Source organism: Melanostigma gelatinosum, assembly GCF_949748355.1.
Source record: "Melanostigma gelatinosum genome assembly, chromosome: 9".
NCBI classification, from domain to species: domain Eukaryota; kingdom Metazoa; phylum Chordata; class Actinopteri; order Perciformes; family Zoarcidae; genus Melanostigma; species Melanostigma gelatinosum.
In genome coordinates, this window is record NC_136642.1 from 278,625 (window position 1) to 295,857 (window position 17,233).

General features: G+C 39.9%; 2 protein-coding genes across 3 annotated transcripts in view; one reads left to right on the top strand and one right to left on the bottom strand.

Moving 5' to 3' along the window:
- Positions 1 to 9: 9 nt before the first annotated feature.
- On the bottom strand, positions 10 to 11,781 carry tmem116 (transmembrane protein 116; the record flags this gene model as incomplete). The annotated part of the gene is made up of 11 exons (XM_079276069.1): positions 10 to 213; positions 1,441 to 1,520; positions 1,598 to 1,742; positions 1,821 to 1,956; positions 2,027 to 2,110; positions 2,180 to 2,214; positions 3,472 to 3,576; positions 10,079 to 10,210; positions 10,691 to 10,754; positions 10,958 to 11,004; positions 11,701 to 11,781. 11 exons carry the CDS (start codon positions 11,779 to 11,781, stop codon positions 46 to 48), a joined length of 1,077 nt encoding a protein of 358 aa, XP_079132195.1. The 3' UTR covers positions 10 to 45.
- A 1,282-nt stretch (positions 11,782 to 13,063) lies between these two features.
- LOC306782447 (collagen alpha-6(VI) chain-like) overlaps positions 13,064 to 17,233 on the top strand; it is a 55,948-nt gene continuing 51,778 nt past the window's right edge. Inside the window, exon 1 of one of the 2 annotated variants that reach the window (XM_079275809.1) lies at positions 13,064 to 13,098. The gene's annotated coding sequence lies outside the window, so the exon portion shown is untranslated. The remainder of the gene's footprint in view (positions 13,099 to 17,233) is intronic. The other variant, XM_079275810.1, reaches the window with a different exon arrangement.

The window sequence follows — 17,233 nt, forward strand, 5'->3', positions numbered from 1 at the left end:
TTCCAGCCGCTCACTTTCACTTTCAGTTTGTCACTTCTGTCTCTTTCAGCCGGTGCGAAGAGTCTGGTAGCTCGTCTTCTTCTGTGTTCTCAGCAGAGGCGTCTGAGTGTCTCGGTCTCGAGACAAAACCCTCCTGCCGGCCCGGCGGAGACGTCCACGAGTCCATCCAAAGACCAGACAGTTGAGGAAACCCTGAGAGGCCGAGGTGAAGGCCTGCGGACAGAAGACAGACTGAAGTTCATTCATTTGTGTTGTTGTTCCAAACCATTTGGCTTGATAGCCAAGAAACACCTGACCCCTGATTGTGACCCCTGACTCCTCACAGGCTACATCATTTTAATTGATTTGAGAGGCTTGAGGATTCTCCAGTATTTCCTTGTATCAACCTCTGGTTCTTTAAAGTGAAGTCAGAGCTTCATGTCTTAAAGCTGCATTCTCTCTAGTGTCCAGCAGGGGGCGACTCCTCTGGTTGTATAGAAGTCTATAGAAAATGACTCTACTTCTCTCTTGATTTATTACCTCAGTAAACATTGTAAACATGAGTTTATGTCTCAATCTCTAGTTTCAAGTCTTCTTCAATACAGCATGATGTTCATTTAGTACATTATGGTCCATTTAGAGTCACACAGACCATAAAGCAGGGGATGCTTTAGGGCGGGGCTACACGCTGATTGACGGGTCGACGCCACGTGTCCGTGTTTTCTTTTTAAAACTAACTCTTTCATGGTGTGTTTTCACTTCATCAAAGTTAATTGTAACATTTTGGTCCTGAACATGTTTTATTCAGTGTTGACCTGAGCGCCGCCCTCTGATGTCACTTCTGGTTCCAAAAAACATGATGGTGACGTATTATTATGAATCCCACTGCTCTTCTTGGCAAGACACACCGGGTCTGGCATTCAAGTGCTGTGATTGTCCCGGTGTCCGTGCTCGGCGAGGTTCTGGTCACCTGACTTGTTCCGGTCCGGACCAATGAGCTGTCCTGACTCAGTGGGATCCTTAATAACAAGATGGCGATAACCAACAGTTGACTACCTTTACTCATGAAGAGTCTGTCTATTTCACAATTCAAATAATTGAGTAGAATTGGAAAATAACCCCAAACATTTTTTATGAAGTTATTAATCCTCTGGTGACTAAGCAGCTGTTTTAATTCTGCACTTAAACTTCCCACAGTGAATAAACACAGAAATAAATGTTTATATGTCTTGACTTTTGACACTGAAGTTACAGATAAGAACTTTAACGAAGGATGCTGAACAGGCCTGTTGGGTCCAGGTCTACAACAGGCCTCCTGGGTCCCTCTGTATGACATATCTGTCAACACTTACTGTTAGAGAAGTCAATCAAACGTCTACAGAGAGACTCCTAACGACATCGGTCCACAGGTGTGTTCAGACCCCAGACTGGCTGAGGACCAGCTCCAGACCCCGTCCTCACCTGAGATACGTAGAGGGCAACGCCGGTCGCACCTTGACCCGCCGAGGGCTTCACCAGCCAGAGAAGAGCCAGACTCACCGCTGAGGAAACAAACATGGAGACAGAGTCAAAAACCCGGCTCTTTGGTTTACCACGGTGATGTGAGATGGAGACAAACCTGGACCCCAACAGAGGACGAAGACCAGCGGGTACAGCAGCATCCGCCAGTCCATCGCGCGGAACGAGGCCCGCTGCTGGTGGCCTAGATAACCGTTCGAGGTCACGACCCGTCTGTAGATACAACGAGCTTTCACTGCGAGCACCTGGAGCCGGAGAGGAAGGAGGTTCAACCGGAGCTCGGTTTGTTTAACGTCATGTCAGCGTCATGTGATGCCACTCACCGTGATGCTGAGGAGGGTGAGGAAGAAGGAGGCAAGGAAGACGGCGAGGCGGTAGGTGCGCAGCCAGGCGCAGGATGTGATTGGCTGCTGGTGCTGTGAGGTGAGGTACAGCACTCCGGTGTGCATCAGGAGACACCTGGTGGGGGCCGTAGCACAGTGAGCTCAGGTAAATACTTCATCACACCCTTCATCCTGTCTCAACGCACCTGTAGGGCTTGCTGAAGTTAGCCTGACATTGGCTGATGTTTCCTTGAATGAACACAGGCGTCATCAGCAGAACAGGAAACAGACTGTGAACAGAGGCGCAACAGTTTAATTCAGGAAACATGAAGAGCAGCAATACTGAGAGATGAACTCACCCTGAGAGCAGCGCAGTGATCACTCTGCTGGAAACCTGGACAAAGACAAAGACCTCAATCAAATCTTACTCCAAAGACCTCAATCACATCTCATTCCAAAGACCTCAATCACATCTCACCCCAAAGACCTCAATCACATCTCACCCCAAAGACCTCAATCACATCTCACCCCAAAGACCTCAATCACATCTCACCCCAAAGACCTCAATCACATCTCACCCCAAAGACCTCAATCACATCTCACCCCAAAGACCTCAATCACATCTCACCCCAAAGACCTCAATCAAATCTTACTCCAAAGACCTCAATCACATCTCACCCCAAAGACCTCAATCACATCTCACCCCAAAGACCTCAATCAAATCTCACCCCAAAGACCTCAATCACATCTCACCCCAAAGACCTCAATCACATCTCACCCCAAAGACCTCAATCACATCTCACCCCAAAGACTTGAATCAGATCTCACTCCAAAGACACGAGTCAGCTGACGATGTCAGCGATAAAGGAACAGTTTGACCTTTTATGAAATGTGTTGCTCTGCTTTTAGTGCCGTGATGTGTTTGTGGTTTGGTTATCGTACGATTGAACTAACCAGGTTTAACGTGCTCATCAGCTGGACAGAGCCCGGCTAGCTGTTTGTCCTCGTTTATGCTAAGCTAAGCTAACTGGCTGAGAGCTCTGGTGTGAGAGTGACTCTCAGCCAGTTCTCAGAAAAGTGGTGAATCTCCCAAACTGTTGAACTGTTCCTTTAAGCTAGAGTCACATCACTGTGGCATAAACATCCATCATCATCATCATCATCATCATCATCATCAACATCATCAACCTCATTTTAATCTATTTTCACCTTTTGGAAACAAAACTATCTTAAATAAGTACTCTGAAGTACCTTTTTACTGTATAAAAAGTATGAATACCACACTGGACATGCTCCACTACTAGTAAAAGCATGTAAGTATTATCAGTAGTTGAAGACAAGGCAAGTTTATTTGTGTCGCACATTTCAACAAGCGAATTCAAAGTGCTTCAAATAAAAGCATCAAAACATAATGCAAAAGAAAAGTAGATTTAAAAACAATTAAAAACATTCATTGAAACATTAAAACATTGAAGTTAAAGTATTGATTGATCAGTAACATGTGACCCTGTTCTATCTGAAGTGTCTGGATCATTATCACTGCTGCATTAATGTGATGCTATCATGTTAACTCCTTTCATACGTCATAATATTCTATCAGATCATCAGATGTTTGTGGTGTCGCTGTGGCTCATGAAGGAAATGTGTTAACCTGAAGTGGGACTTGGTTGATGCAGCTGTAGAACTTGTCTCTGATTCCTGTGTAGTGGTTCAGCACATAGTTGAGGGTGTAGAAGAAGGAGGCCATGTAGAGAATCTGAACAAAGACATGGAGCCAAGAGACATAACAATGCATGTAGGTCAGGAATGTGTTTCTGAGGTCTGTCCTGGTTCTGCTGCTCTGTTTCCTCCAAGACTGACCCAGTTCAGGACCAGTCCAGGACCTGGACCTCTGAGACAAATGTTGAGGCGATTAAATACAACATGTGTAGAGAACAAAGCAGAAGCAATTTAGACTGGTCGACATGTTAATGGTACTTTAATATGTCAGCTAATGTTTTAGTATCTCTTTCACTTCAGTCTGTTTGTCAGCAGGACTCCAGAACATCTACTGGTGCTACTGGTCCAAATACTGGTGGGCGGGTGTATCGTGGGATGAGGAAGAAGCTGTGAGTCTCAAACGGACTCTAAAGGGTTCCTCTGTGAGTCTCAAACGGACTCAAGGGTTCCTCTGAGTCTCAAACGGACTCTAAAGGGTTCCTCTGTGAGTCTCAAGCGGACTCCAAAGGGTTCCAACTGTGAGTCTCAAGCGGACTCTAAAGGGTTCCTCTGAGTCTCAAACGGACTCTAAAGGGTTTCTCTGTGAGTCTCAAACGGACTCTAAAGGGTTCCTCTGTGAGTCTCAAACGGACTCTTAAGGGTTCCTCTGTGAGTCTCAAACGGACTCTAAAGGGTTCCTCTGTGAGTCTCAAGCGGACTCTAAAGGGTTCCTCTGTGAGTCTCAAGCGGACTCTAAAGGGTTCCTCTGTGAGTCTCAAACGGACTCTAAAGGGTTCCTCTGTGAGTCTCAAACGGACTCTTAAGGGTTCCTCTGTGAGTCTCAAATGGACTCTAAAGGGTTCCTCTGTGAGTCTCAAGCGGACTCTAAAGGGTTCCTCTGTGAGTCTCAAGCGGACTCTAAAGGGTTCCTCTGTGAGTCTCAAACGGACTCTAAAGGGTTCCTCTGTGAGTCTCAAACGGACTCTTAAGGGTTCCTCTGAGTCTCAAATGGACTCTAAAGGGTTCCTCTGTGAGTCTCAAACGGACTCTTAAGGGTTCCTCTGTGAGTCTCAAACGGACTCTAAAGGGTTCCTCTGTGAGTCTCAAGCGGACTCTAAAGGGTTCCTCTGTGAGTCTCAAGCGGACTCTAAAGGGTTCCTCTGAGTCTCAAGCGGACTCTAAAGGGTTCCTCTGTGAGTCTCAAACGGACTCTTAAGGGTTCCTCTGTGAGTCTCAAATGGACTCTAAAGGGTTCCTCTGTGAGTCTCAAACGGACTCTTAAGGGTTCCTCTGTGAGTCTCAAACGGACTCTAAAGGGTTCCTCTGTGAGTCTCAAGCGGACTCTAAAGGGTTCCTCTGTGAGTCTCAAGCGGACTCTAAAGGGTTCCTCTGTGAGTCTCAAACGGACTCTAAAGGGTTCCTCTGTGAGTCTCAAACGGACTCTAAAGGGTTCCTCTGTGAGTCTCAAGCGGACTCTAAAGGGTTCCTCTGTGAGTCTCAAGCGGACTCTAAAGGGTTCCTCTGTGAGTCTCAAACGGACTCTAAAGGGTTCCTCTGAGTCTCAAACGGACTCTAAAGGGTTCCTCTGTGAGTCTCAAACGGACTCTTAAGGGTTCCTCTGTGAGTCTCAAATGGACTCTAAAGGGTTCCTCTGTGAGTCTCAAACGGACTCTAAAGGGTTCCTCTGTGAGTCTCAAGCGGACTCTAAAGGGTTCCTCTGTGAGTCTCAAGCGGACTCTAAAGGGTTCCTCTGTGAGTCTCAAACGGACTCTAAAGGGTTCCTCTGTGAGTCTCAAACGACTCTAAAGGGTTCCTCTGTGAGTCTCAAGCGGACTCTAAAGGGTTCCTCTGTGAGTCTCAAGCGGACTCTAAAGGGTTCCTCTGTGAGTCTCAAGCGGACTCTAAAGGGTTCCTCTGTGAGTCTCAAGCGGACTCTAAAGGGTTCCTCTGTGAGTCTCAAACGGACTCTAAAGGGTTCCTCTGTGAGTCTCAAACGACTCTAAAGGGTTCCTCTGTGAGTCTCAAGCGGACTCTAAAGGGTTCCTCTGTGAGTCTCAAGCGGACTCTAAAGGGTTCCTCTGTGAGTTGGTATAATCTGTGATTGTGAGTTATGTTCTTATTAGTGCTCGGCAACGAATACAATTTTTAATCGCATTGTTATGGCAAAGTTCAACAATGAATTATAAAGTAGTGTATTGTGCACTTTTATTTATAGTTGAAAGTGCTGCTATATGAACTAAAGGTCAATAACATTTGGTTTAAACACTTTAAACACATCAGGTTCTTGTTAGCAGCAGTATTCCCTTTACACAGCAGCAGTTATAACACATGATTCTGATCATAGATATTCAGATGTTCACAACTTTATCTTCATGTGTGTAAGAGATGATATTTAAATATACTTTAAATATATATTTTGCCAGAGAAGGAAAATATGCTCATATTTCTGCAAAATAATTGCTGACGTTTGAAGCTGTAGTGTGTGTACAGAGTGTGTGTGTGTTTTGTATTTATTTATATTTATTTAAGTATACTGTAAACTGTTAACAGTGAACATATTGTTCATAGTTAAAAAGTTTGAAGCTGTAGTTTGAAGCCAAGTGTTTTGTATTCATTGATATTCATAGTATATTTTAAACAGTTAATATATTGTTCAATTTGAAGAAAAAAGTATCGGTTCAGGCACCGTTTAGGCACCGGTATCGTTTTAAAAGTACCGTTTTAGCACCGGTATCGGAAAAAACCCAAACGATACCCAACCCTAGTCGTGATACTAAGATACGGAGAGCGGCAGCGGCAGCAGAAGGAAGTGACGCCACACAAACACAGCTGTTCACCGCTCGCTGCCTGGGTTTTGTGTTAAAAATGTCCGCTTAATAATTAATTTAAAAAACTCCGTTAACGTGCGATAAAATAATTGTCGGCGTTAATTATTGAATGCATTAACGCGATAACAACGTGTTAACTTGTCCACCACTAGTTATGTATCAGCTTCTCATGATTTTAATTAGTCGGCACCGCTGTGTTCAGTATCTACATTTACATCAGTGATCATTAAAGTCTTTGGTCTTTCAGTTACAGTTCCTCTGATGACCACTAGATATATTGAAGGCAGACGGACATACCCATCCTCCAATCACTGAGCTGGTGGGAGGGACCAAATTCAAATGCATAGAACTGTCTGATTGACAGCTGAATGTGAGTAAACCTGCTGTTTGTTTGTTTGGAGGAAATTGAGTGAAATGAAGAGTAAAGTCAGTGAAAGTGTTTGTGATGAAGAACCTTCTTTAAATTAAACATTTTCTATTTCAGCTGTTTTTCTCAGGAGGAAGTTGAGACTTTCCATTTTTAAAGTGTCATACGATGCTTCCTTATTGTGGCAGATTTTTAAGGGAACATATTTATTTGTTTTGAGGAAAAGGAAATCCAATCATATCTTTCATCACGAGTGAAAAATCAAAAAGGTAACCTTCACTGACCTGCTGTCCTAGAAGCTGAACACTCCTGAACATTTTCCTGTTTCTTTATTAAATATTAAGTATTTGCAAATGAGCAGTTTAGACTCATCTGTGCATTTTATATCAGTGAGAAGAACTTAGAACATAAACTCATTAATCTCTCAGTGAAATTATCAGAATGGTTCTCAAACATTGTTCGTGTAGAACTTTAAACATCCGTCTGTTCTGTTTGTTTTCTCTTCTGTTTCTTTGTTTACATTTTGTTTGAGGTACGTTTTCGTGACCCTAACGAAGAGTTGTTGTTTGAATTTGAAATGTTAATCACATGTTTTCTGCCAACATAAAATAAAGTGAGGTGTAAAATAGAGCAGTGTAATGTAGAGCAGTAAAGTGTAATGTAGTCCAGTAAAGTGTAATGTAGAGCAGTAAAGTGTAATGTAGGGCAGTAAAGTGTAATGAAGAGCATTACAGTGTAATGTAGTCCAGTAAACTGTAATGTAGAGCATTAAAGTGTAATGTAGTCCAGTAAAGTGTAATGTAGAGCAGTAAAGTGTAATGTAGTGCAGTAAAGTGTAATGTAGTGCAGTAAAGTGTAATGTAGAGCAGTAAAGTGTAATGTAGAGCAGTAAAGTGTAATGTAGTCCAGTAAAGTGTAATGTAGAGCAGTAAAGTGTAATGTAGTCCAGTAAAGTGTAATGTAGAGCAGTAAAGTGTAATGTAGGGCAGTAAAGTGTAATGAAGAGCATTACAGTGTAATGTAGTCCAGTAAACTGTAATGTAGAGCATTAAAGTGTAATGTAGAGCAGTAAAGTGTAATGTAGAGCAGTAAAGTGTAATGTAGTGCAGTAAAGTGTAATGTAGTGCAGTAAAGTGTAATGTAGAGCAGTAAAGTGTAATGTAGAGCAGTAAAGTGTAATGTAGTCCAGTAAAGTGTAATGTAGAGAAGTAAAGTGTAATGTAGAGCATTACAGTGTAATGTAGTGCAGTAAAGTGTAATGTAGTGCATTAAAGTGTAATGTAGAGCAGTAAAGTGTAATGGAGGGCAGTAAAGTGTAATGTAAAGCATTACAGTGTAATGTAGTGCAGTAAAGTGTAATGTAGAGCATTAAAGTGTAATGTAGAGCAGTAAAGTGTAATGTAGTGCAGTAAAGTGTAATGTAGAGCAGTAAAGTGTAATGTAGAGCAGTAAAGTGTAATGTAGTCCAGTAAAGTGTAATGTAGAGCATTAAAGTGTAATGTAGTGCAGTAAAGTGTAATGTAGTGCAGTAAAGTGTAATGTAGAGCTTTAAAGTGTAATGTAGTGCAGTAAAGTGTAATGTAGTCCAGTAAAGTGTAATGTAGAGCTTTAAAGTGTAATGTAGTGCAGTAAAGTGTAATCTAGAGCAGTAAAGTGTAATGTAGAGCAGTAAAGTGTAATGTAGTCCAGTAAAGTGTAATGTAGAGCAGTAAAGTGTAATGTAGAGCAGTAAAGTGTAATGGAGGGCAGTAAAGTGTAATGTAGAGCAGTAAAGTGTAATGTAGTGCAGTAAAGTGTAATGTAGAGAAGTAAAGTGTAATGTAGAGCAGTAAAGTGTAATGTAGTGCAGTAAAGTGTAATGTAGAGCAGTAAAGTGTAATGAAGAGCACTAAAGTGTAATGTAGTCCAGTAAAGTGTAATGTAGACCATTAAAGTGTAATCTAGAGCAGTAAAGTGTAATGTAGTGCAGTAAAGTGTAATGTAGGGCAGTAAAGTGTAATGTAGTGCAGTAAAGTGTAATGTAGAGCAGTAAAGTGTAATGTAGTGCAGTAAAGTGTAATGTAGAGCATTACAGTGTAATGTAGTCCAGTAAAGTGTAATGTAGAGCTTTAAAGTGTAATGTAGAGCAGTAAAGTGTAATGTAGTGCAGTAAAGTGTAATGTAGGGCAGTAAAGTGTCATGTAGTGCAGTAAAGTGTAATGTAGGGCAGTAAAGTGTAATGGAGGGCAGTAAAGTGTAATGTAGAGCATTACAGTGTAATGTAGTCCAGTAAACTGTAATGTAGAGCATTCAAGTGTAATGTAGTCCAGTAAACTGTAACGTAGAGCATTAAAGTGTAATGTAGAGCAGTACAGTGTAATGGAGGGCAGTAAAGTGTAATGTAGAGCAGTAAAGTGTAATGTAGAGCATTACAGTGTAATGTAGTCCAGTAAACTGTAATGTAGAGCATTAAAGTGTAATGTAGAGCAGTAAAGTGTAATGTAGTGCAGTAAAGTGTAATGTAGAGAAGTAAAGTGTAATGTAGAGCAGTAAAGTGTAATGTAGTGCAGTAAAGTGTAATGTAGAGCAGTAAAGTGTAATGAAGAGCACTAAAGTGTAATGTAGTCCAGTAAAGTGTAATGTAGAGCATTAAAGTGTAATCTAGAGCAGTAAAGTGTAATGTAGTGCAGTAAAGTGTAATGTAGGGCAGTAAAGTGTAATGTAGAGCAGTAAAGTGTAATGTAGTGCAGTAAAGTGTAATGTAGAGCATTACAGTGTAATGTAGTCCAGTAAAGTGTAATGTAGAGCTTTAAAGTGTAATGTAGAGCAGTAAAGTGTAATGTAGTGCAGTAATGTGTAATATAGAGCAATAAAGTGTAATGTAGTGCAGTAAAGTGGAATGTAGTGCAGTAAAGTGGAATGTAGTGCAGTAAAGTGGAATGTCGAGCAGTAAAGTGGAATGTCGTGCAGTAAAGTGGAATGTCGTGCAGTAAAGTGGAATGTAGTGCAGTAAAGTGTAACGTAGTGCATTAAAGTGTGACGTAGTGCAGTAACGTGTGACGTAGAGCAATAAAGTGTGACGTAGTGCAGGAAAGTGTGACGTAGTGCAGTAAAGTGTAATGTAGAGCAGTAAAGTGTAATGTAGAGCAGTAAAGTTTAATGTAGTGCAGTAAAGTGTAATGTAGAGCAGTAAAGTGTAATGTAGAGCAGTAAAGTGTAATGTAGAGCAGTAAAGTTTAATGTAGTGCAGTAAAGTGTAATGTAGAGCAGTAAAGTTTAATGTAGTGCAGTAAAGTGTAATGTAGTGCAGTAAAGTGTAATGTAGAGCAGTAAAGTGTAATATAGTGCAGTAACGTGTAATGTAGAGCAGTAACGTGCAGTCTTACCTGCTCCACAGTGTGCAGGTGGTAGCAGAGAGTGTTCAGGCTGCTGCAGTGTTGAGAGAACAGAGCGGCTCCTATCAGCCAGCAGACAGCGAGCAGCAGGTCGGACACACTGAGCAGGAACAGAGGCTGCAGCTGCAAACAGTTTTGACTTCTTACTTACTGTTATATGTTATATTCTTTAAAGTAAAATACCATAATGTTGATATTACAGGTTTTATCTAGATTATTTATAAACCTTTAAACATTCCAGCTGAGCATTTCCTAATTATCAGTTGTTTTTTTTAATCATTTTCTACCAGTGAGACTAAAACAAACATAAAAATACAAATGTGAGGTCTAAAGTCAGGTTCAAACAGATTTTTTTTATTTTGTGAGATGATGTTCAGAAACTGGTTTAAAGCCTCTTTGTAGTCCTGGGGGAAAAAACCCCGTTCATGTGGAGCAGGTTTCTGCTTTGAATCTGAACTCAAATCTCCACTGAGTCACAAACAAGCTACAGCTCTACAAATGTCTGTGACGTGATTCTGAACATCAGTCACATGTTCAAAGTCAGAGAATCAGAGAGTCAGAGTCACTGAGCAGAAACACGTCAAACAAAGAATGACCTCTGACCTCCGGTGTGCGGTTGAGTCTCTGTGACTTCACACAGACGATGACGGAGGCTGAACCCAGAACACTGAAAGAGACCCAGAGTCAAGTCTTCATCCTCATAACTCACTGGAAACGATTCAATCGTTTAAGAAGGAGCCTCTAATCAAACGTTTCCTTCTTTAATGTCTGAGTGCTGTGACAAGATGAAGCACAACATGAAGCTCAATGTACCGAAGATAATAAAATACTTCATCTGAACTTCAGGAAGATGAAGATGAACTCACTGACCTGAGCAGAGCCATGACGAGCTGGATCCACCGGACTGCTTCATACACCTGCAGACGGATCAGACCTCAGATCAGTTTCACACGTTACAGCATGCAGAGAGCTCAGTGGATGCATCAAGTTGAAGAAATGAGCTTTAAAAGATGAAACTGTGAGAAAGTCAAGGTTTACTAAACAAACAACACAAACAGGAAGTGAGGGCTCAGAAAGCAACACTTTATGAATAAATATAAATAATTCTGGATCTTCTCATCGACCTACAGCCACCTCGTTCTTACAGATCATGACTGAAGGAATCTGCCGCTTTGATCAAACAACCAGGAGGAGTCGTGACTTTGTTGGGGACTATTTTCTCTCGTATTTGTGGCAGCAGAGAGTTGACAATAAGAAGTTTCAGGTTTGAAGCAGCTGCAGATGTTTGAGAGTGAAAGTGTTGAAATAGAGAAGAGACACGAGGTGAAACTCTAACGGACTCGTTTGAATGATCAGCAGCAGCTGAACACAGTGAGACCTCCTCCATGTTCTGTTGAAGAGGCTTTGATGTGTTTCACAGAACCTTCACTGAACTCCTCTTTTTATACTCTCACGGCTGTAAGTGGTTACTCACTGATGTAAAGAGTACTTCTAAAGGTTGATGCTCATACTTTGGTTCAAAGTAAAATATCTGAGTACTACTATTAGTTGAGAATACTATGTTTAACGAACAGGTTCTTTACTCATGGAAGTAATAAGAGTGTAACACTGACCTCAGACCAGTCCTTTGCTCCGGTGGTGTTTCTCTCACTGCTGTTGGTGGAAACCTCGAGCAGATTCTCTGAAGTCGACATGGTGAGAAGTGAAAAGATGGATTCAGAATGAAGGTCTGTGCAGCCTGAACCTGAACAGACAGCAGGCTGCATTCATTCACACTGACTCCGCCCACTGTCAACATGACCACGCCCCCTAGGAGACCAGCGTCAGACCAGAGTCAGACTCTCATCATTGCTTTGACTCGTGGCTCATTTCAGTCAGTTCGGAAGCTTCCTGAGAGAGAAACTCTCGTCCACCACAGACCAGCACAGACGGATCACCTCTTAATCTATTTAACTTGACAGGGTGGTTTCTGTTGGTTACATAAATATCTACAGCGGTGATATGTGTGTACTTTTACTCAAGTAATGTACTTAAGTACAAATTTGAGGTTCTCTAGTATTTACTTCTCTGCTTCATACTTGTACTCAGCTCTATCTCAGAGGTACTTCATACTGCACTATAGTTATCTGACAGTAGAAATACTGCAGTAAAAGTAACAATATTTCCTTTTGAAATGTACAGTAGGAGTACAGTAGAAGTATAGGACATCAAATAGTACATAAATACATTTTATTTTCCACCACTGTGTTTATTTCTGCTTGTCTGCTGGTACCACCTGCTGGTGTGAGGGAGAAGTTACAAGAATAATCATGAAGTAGTATAAATGGAAATACTCGAGGAAAGTACATGTATGAAGCAGTTCAGGATCAGGACAGTATGAGGTGCTGCTGGCGCCGCCTCCAGGCCGCTGCAGGGAGGTCAGAGGAGGAGGAGCCTTGTCTGATTGGCACGTTTTTTAAAGGATTGAAGGCTGGTACGTACTTCCTGCAGATACACAGGAAGTACTGTCATTATCACATGCTAACAATATCATTCATTTACATCTGACGGACACGGTGACGGACACGGTGATGAATTGTAATATTTAATGCTCGATTGTTAGTTATTATTCTCATGTTGTGTGACAAAGGTTTAATGTAAAAACATATCTTGTGTGATTGATGTTCAACATAAAGATCCCACAGAAGTAATAAATAATAAGTAATAAGCTTTGAATCATCACCGTCTCCACTCTAATAACTGGACCAGAACCAGAACTTCTGGTTTCCCTCTCAATGTTTTTTAAGTATTTGGGTCACTTCCCTCAGAGGCCTTCTGGTCTGAATGTGTGTGGAGTCACACTTAGAAACACAGGAGCACAATGTGGGTGGAGGTCTCCTCCTCCTCCTCTCTTCCACCTCCTCCTCTTCCTCCTCCTCTCTTCCTCCTCCTCCTTTTCTCTTCTTCTTCCTCCTCCTCAGCTCAGGACTGCAGTGTTTGGGAGCAGAAGGATCCTATGCAGCAGCAGATCTGTGAGTGATTTCTCTCTTTAATTCTCTCTTTACTTCTCTTTACTCTTTAATTCTCTCTTTACTTCTCTTTACTTCTCTTTACTTATCTTTAATTCTCTTTACTTCTCTTTACTTCTCTTTACTTCTCTTTACTTCTCTTTAATTCTCTCTTTACTTCTCTTTACTTCTCTTTACTTCTCTTTAATTCTCTCTTTACTTCTCTTTACTTGTCTTTACTCCTCTTTACTTCCCTTTACTTCTCTTTACTTCTCTTTACTTCTCTTTAATTCTCTCTTTACTCCTCTTTACTTCTCTTTACTCCTCTTTACTTGTCTTTACTTCTCTTTACTTCCCTTTACTTCTCTTTACTTGTCTTTACTTGTCTTTACTTGTCTTTATTTCCCTTTACTTGTCTTTACTTGTCTTTACTTCCCTTTACTTGTCTTTACTTGTCTTTACTTGTCTTTACTCCTCTTTACTTCTCTTTACTCCTCTGTACTTGTCTTTACCTTCTCTTTACTTCTCTTTACTTCTCTTTACTTCTCTTTACTCCTCTTTACTCCTCATTACTTGTTTTTACTTGTCTTTACTCGTCTTTACTTGTCTTTACTTGTCTTTACTCGTCTTTACTTGTCTTTACTTGTCTTTACTTGTCTTTACTCGTCTTTACTTGTCTTTACTTGTCTTTACTCCTCTTTACTCCTCTTTACTCGTCTTTACTCCTCTTTACTTGTCTTTACTTGTCTTTACTCCTCTTTACTCGTCTTTACTTGTCTTTACTCGTCTTTACTTGTCTTCACTTCTCTTTACTTGTCTTTACTTGTCTTTACTTCTCTTTACTTGTCTTTACTTGTCTTTACTCCTCTTTACTTGTCTTTACTTGTCTTTACTTGTCTTTACTCGTCTTTACTTGTCTTTACTTGTCTTTACTTGTCTTTACTCCTCTTTACTCGTCTTTACTCCTCTTTACTCGTCTTTACTTGTCTTTACTTGTCTTTACTTGTCTTTACTTCTCTTTACTTGTCTTTACTTGTCTTTACTCCTCTTTACTTGTCTTTACTTGTCTTTACTTGTCTTTACTCGTCTTTACTTGTCTTTACTTGTCTTTACTTGTCTTTACTCCTCTTTACTCGTCTTTACTCCTCTTTACTCGTCTTTACTTGTCTTTACTTGTCTTTACTCCTCTTTACTTGTCTTTACTTGTCTTTACTCCTCTTTACTTCTCTTTACTTGTTTTTACTCGTCTTTACTTGTCTTTACTTGTCTTTACTCCTCTTCACTCGTCTTTACTTGTCTTTACTTGTCTTTACTCCTCTTTACTCGTCTTTACTCCTCTTTACTCGTCTTTACTTGTCTTTACTTCTCTTTACTTCTCTTTACTTCTCTTTACTCCTCTTTACTTGTCTTTACTTGTCTTTACTCCTCTTTACTTGTCTTTACTTGTCTTTACTCGTCTTTACTTGTCTTTACTTGTCTTTACTCGTCTTTACTCGTCTTTACTTGTCTTTACTCCTCTTTACTTGTCTTTACTTGTCTTTACTCCTCTTTACTCGTCTTTACTTGTCTTTACTCGTCTTTACTTGTCTTCACTTCTCTTTACTTGTCTTTACTCGTCTTTACTCCTCTTTACTTGTCTTTACTCCTCTTTACTCGTCTTTACTCCTCTTTACTCGTCTTTACTTGTCTTTACTTGTCTTTACTTCTCTTTACTTCTCTTTACTTCTCTTTACTCCTCTTTACTCCTCTTTACTTGTTTTTACTCGTCTTTACTTGTCTTTACTTGTCTTTACTCCTCTTTACTCGTCTTTACTTGTCTTTACTTGTCTTTACTTCTCTTTACTTCTCTTTACTTCTCTTTACTCCTCTTTACTCCTCTTTACTTGTTTTTACTCGTCTTTACTCGTCTTTATTTGTCTTTACTCCTCTTTACTCGTCTTTACTTGTCTTTACTCATCTTTACTTGTCTTTACTTGTCTTTACTCCTCTACTTGTCTTTACTTGTCTTTACTCCTCTTTACTCCTCTTTACTTGTCTTTACTTGTCTTTACTCCTCTTTACTTGTCTTTACTCGTCTTTACTTGTCTTTACTTGTCTTTACTCCTCTTTACTTGTCTTTACTCGTCTTTACTCCTCTTTACTCCTCTTTACTTGTCTTTACTCCTCTTTACTCGTCTTTACTTGTCTTTACTTGTCTTTACTTGTCTTTACTCGTCTTTACTTGTCTTTACTCCTCTTTACTCGTCTTTACTCGTCTTTACTTGTCTTTACTTGTCTTTACTCCTCTTTACTTGTCTTTACTTGTCTTTACTCCTCTTTACTCGTCTTTACTTGTCTTTACTCGTCTTTACTCGTCTTCACTTCTCTTTACTTGTCTTTACTCGTCTTTACTTCTCTTTACTTGTCTTTACTCCTCTTTACTCGTCTTTACTCATCTTTACTTGTCTTTACTCGTCTTTACTCGTCTTTACTTGTCTTTACTTGTCTTTACTTCTCTTTACTTCTCTTTACTTCTCTTTACTCCTCTTTACTCCTCTTTACTTGTTTTTACTCGTCTTTACTCGTCTTTATTTGTATTTACTCCTCTTTACTCGTCTTTACTTGTCTTTACTCATCTTTACTTGTCTTTACTTGTCTTTACTCCTCTACTTGTCTTTACTTGTCTTTACTCCTCTTTACTCCTCTTTACTTGTCTTTACTTGTCTTTACTCCTCTTTACTTGTCTTTACTCGTCTTTACTTGTCTTTACTTGTCTTTACTCCTCTTTACTTGTCTTTACTCGTCTTTACTCCTCTTTACTCCTCTTTACTTGTCTTTACTCCTCTTTACTCGTCTTTACTTGTCTTTACTTGTCTTTACTTGTCTTTACTCGTCTTTACTTGTCTTTACTCCTCTTTACTCCTCTTTACTCGTCTTTACTTGTCTTTACTTGTCTTTACTCCTCTTTACTTGTCTTTACTTGTCTTTACTCCTCTTTACTCGTCTTTACTTGTCTTTACTCGTCTTTACTCGTCTTCACTTCTCTTTACTTGTCTTTACTCGTCTTTACTTCTCTTGACTTGTCTTTACTCCTCTTTACTCGTCTTTACTCGTCTTTACTTGTCTTTACTCGTCTTTACTCGTCTTTACTTGTCTTTACTTGTCTTTACTCCTCTTTACTCCTCTTTACTCGTCTTTACTCCTCTTTACTCGTCTTTACTTGTCTTTACTCCTCTTTACTCGTCTTTACTTGTCTTTACTCCTCTTTACTTGTTTTTACTTGTCTTTACTCGTCTTTACTCGTCTTTACTTGTCTTTACTTGTCTTTACTCCTCTTTACTCGTCTTTACTTGTCTTTACTTGTCTTTACTCGTCTTTACTCCTCTTTACTCGTCTTCACTTGTCTTTACTTGTCTTTACTTCTCTTTACTCCTCTTTACTCCTCTTTACTTGTTTTTACTTGTCTTTACTTGTCTTTACTTGTCTTTACTCCTCTTTACTCGTCTTTACTTGTCTTTACTTGTCTTTACTCCTCTTTACTCGTCTTTACTTGTCTTTACTCGTCTTTACTTGTCTTTACTTGTCTTTACTCCTCTTTACTCGTCTTTACTTGTCTTTACTTGTCTTTACTTGTCTTTACTCGTCTTTACTTCTCTTTACTTGTCTTTACTTGTCTTTACTCGTCTTTACTTGTCTTTACTCCTCTTTACTCGTCTTTACTTGTCTTTACTTGTCTTTACTTGTCTTTACTCGTCTTTACTTCTCTTTACTTGTCTTTACTCGTCTTTACTTGTCTTTACTTGTCTTTACTTGTCTTTACTCGTCTTTACTTGTCTTTACTTGTCTTTACTTCTCTTTACTCCTCTTTACTCGTCTTTACTCCTCTTTACTCGTCTTTACTTGTCTTTACTTGTCTTTACTCCTCTTTACTTGTCTTTACTTGTCTTTACTCCTCTTTACTTGTCTTTACTTGTCTTTACTCCTCTTTACTCCTCTTTACTCGTCTTTACTTGTCTTTACTTGTCTTTACTCCTCTTTACTTGTCTTTACTTGTCTTTACTCCTCTTAACTCCTTAATAATTGGTTTGTAATATCTTTAATACTTAATTTACAAATTAATTTACAAATGGGGAATCCATCATTTATAAAGTATGAAAACACAATCATGTATAAATGATGA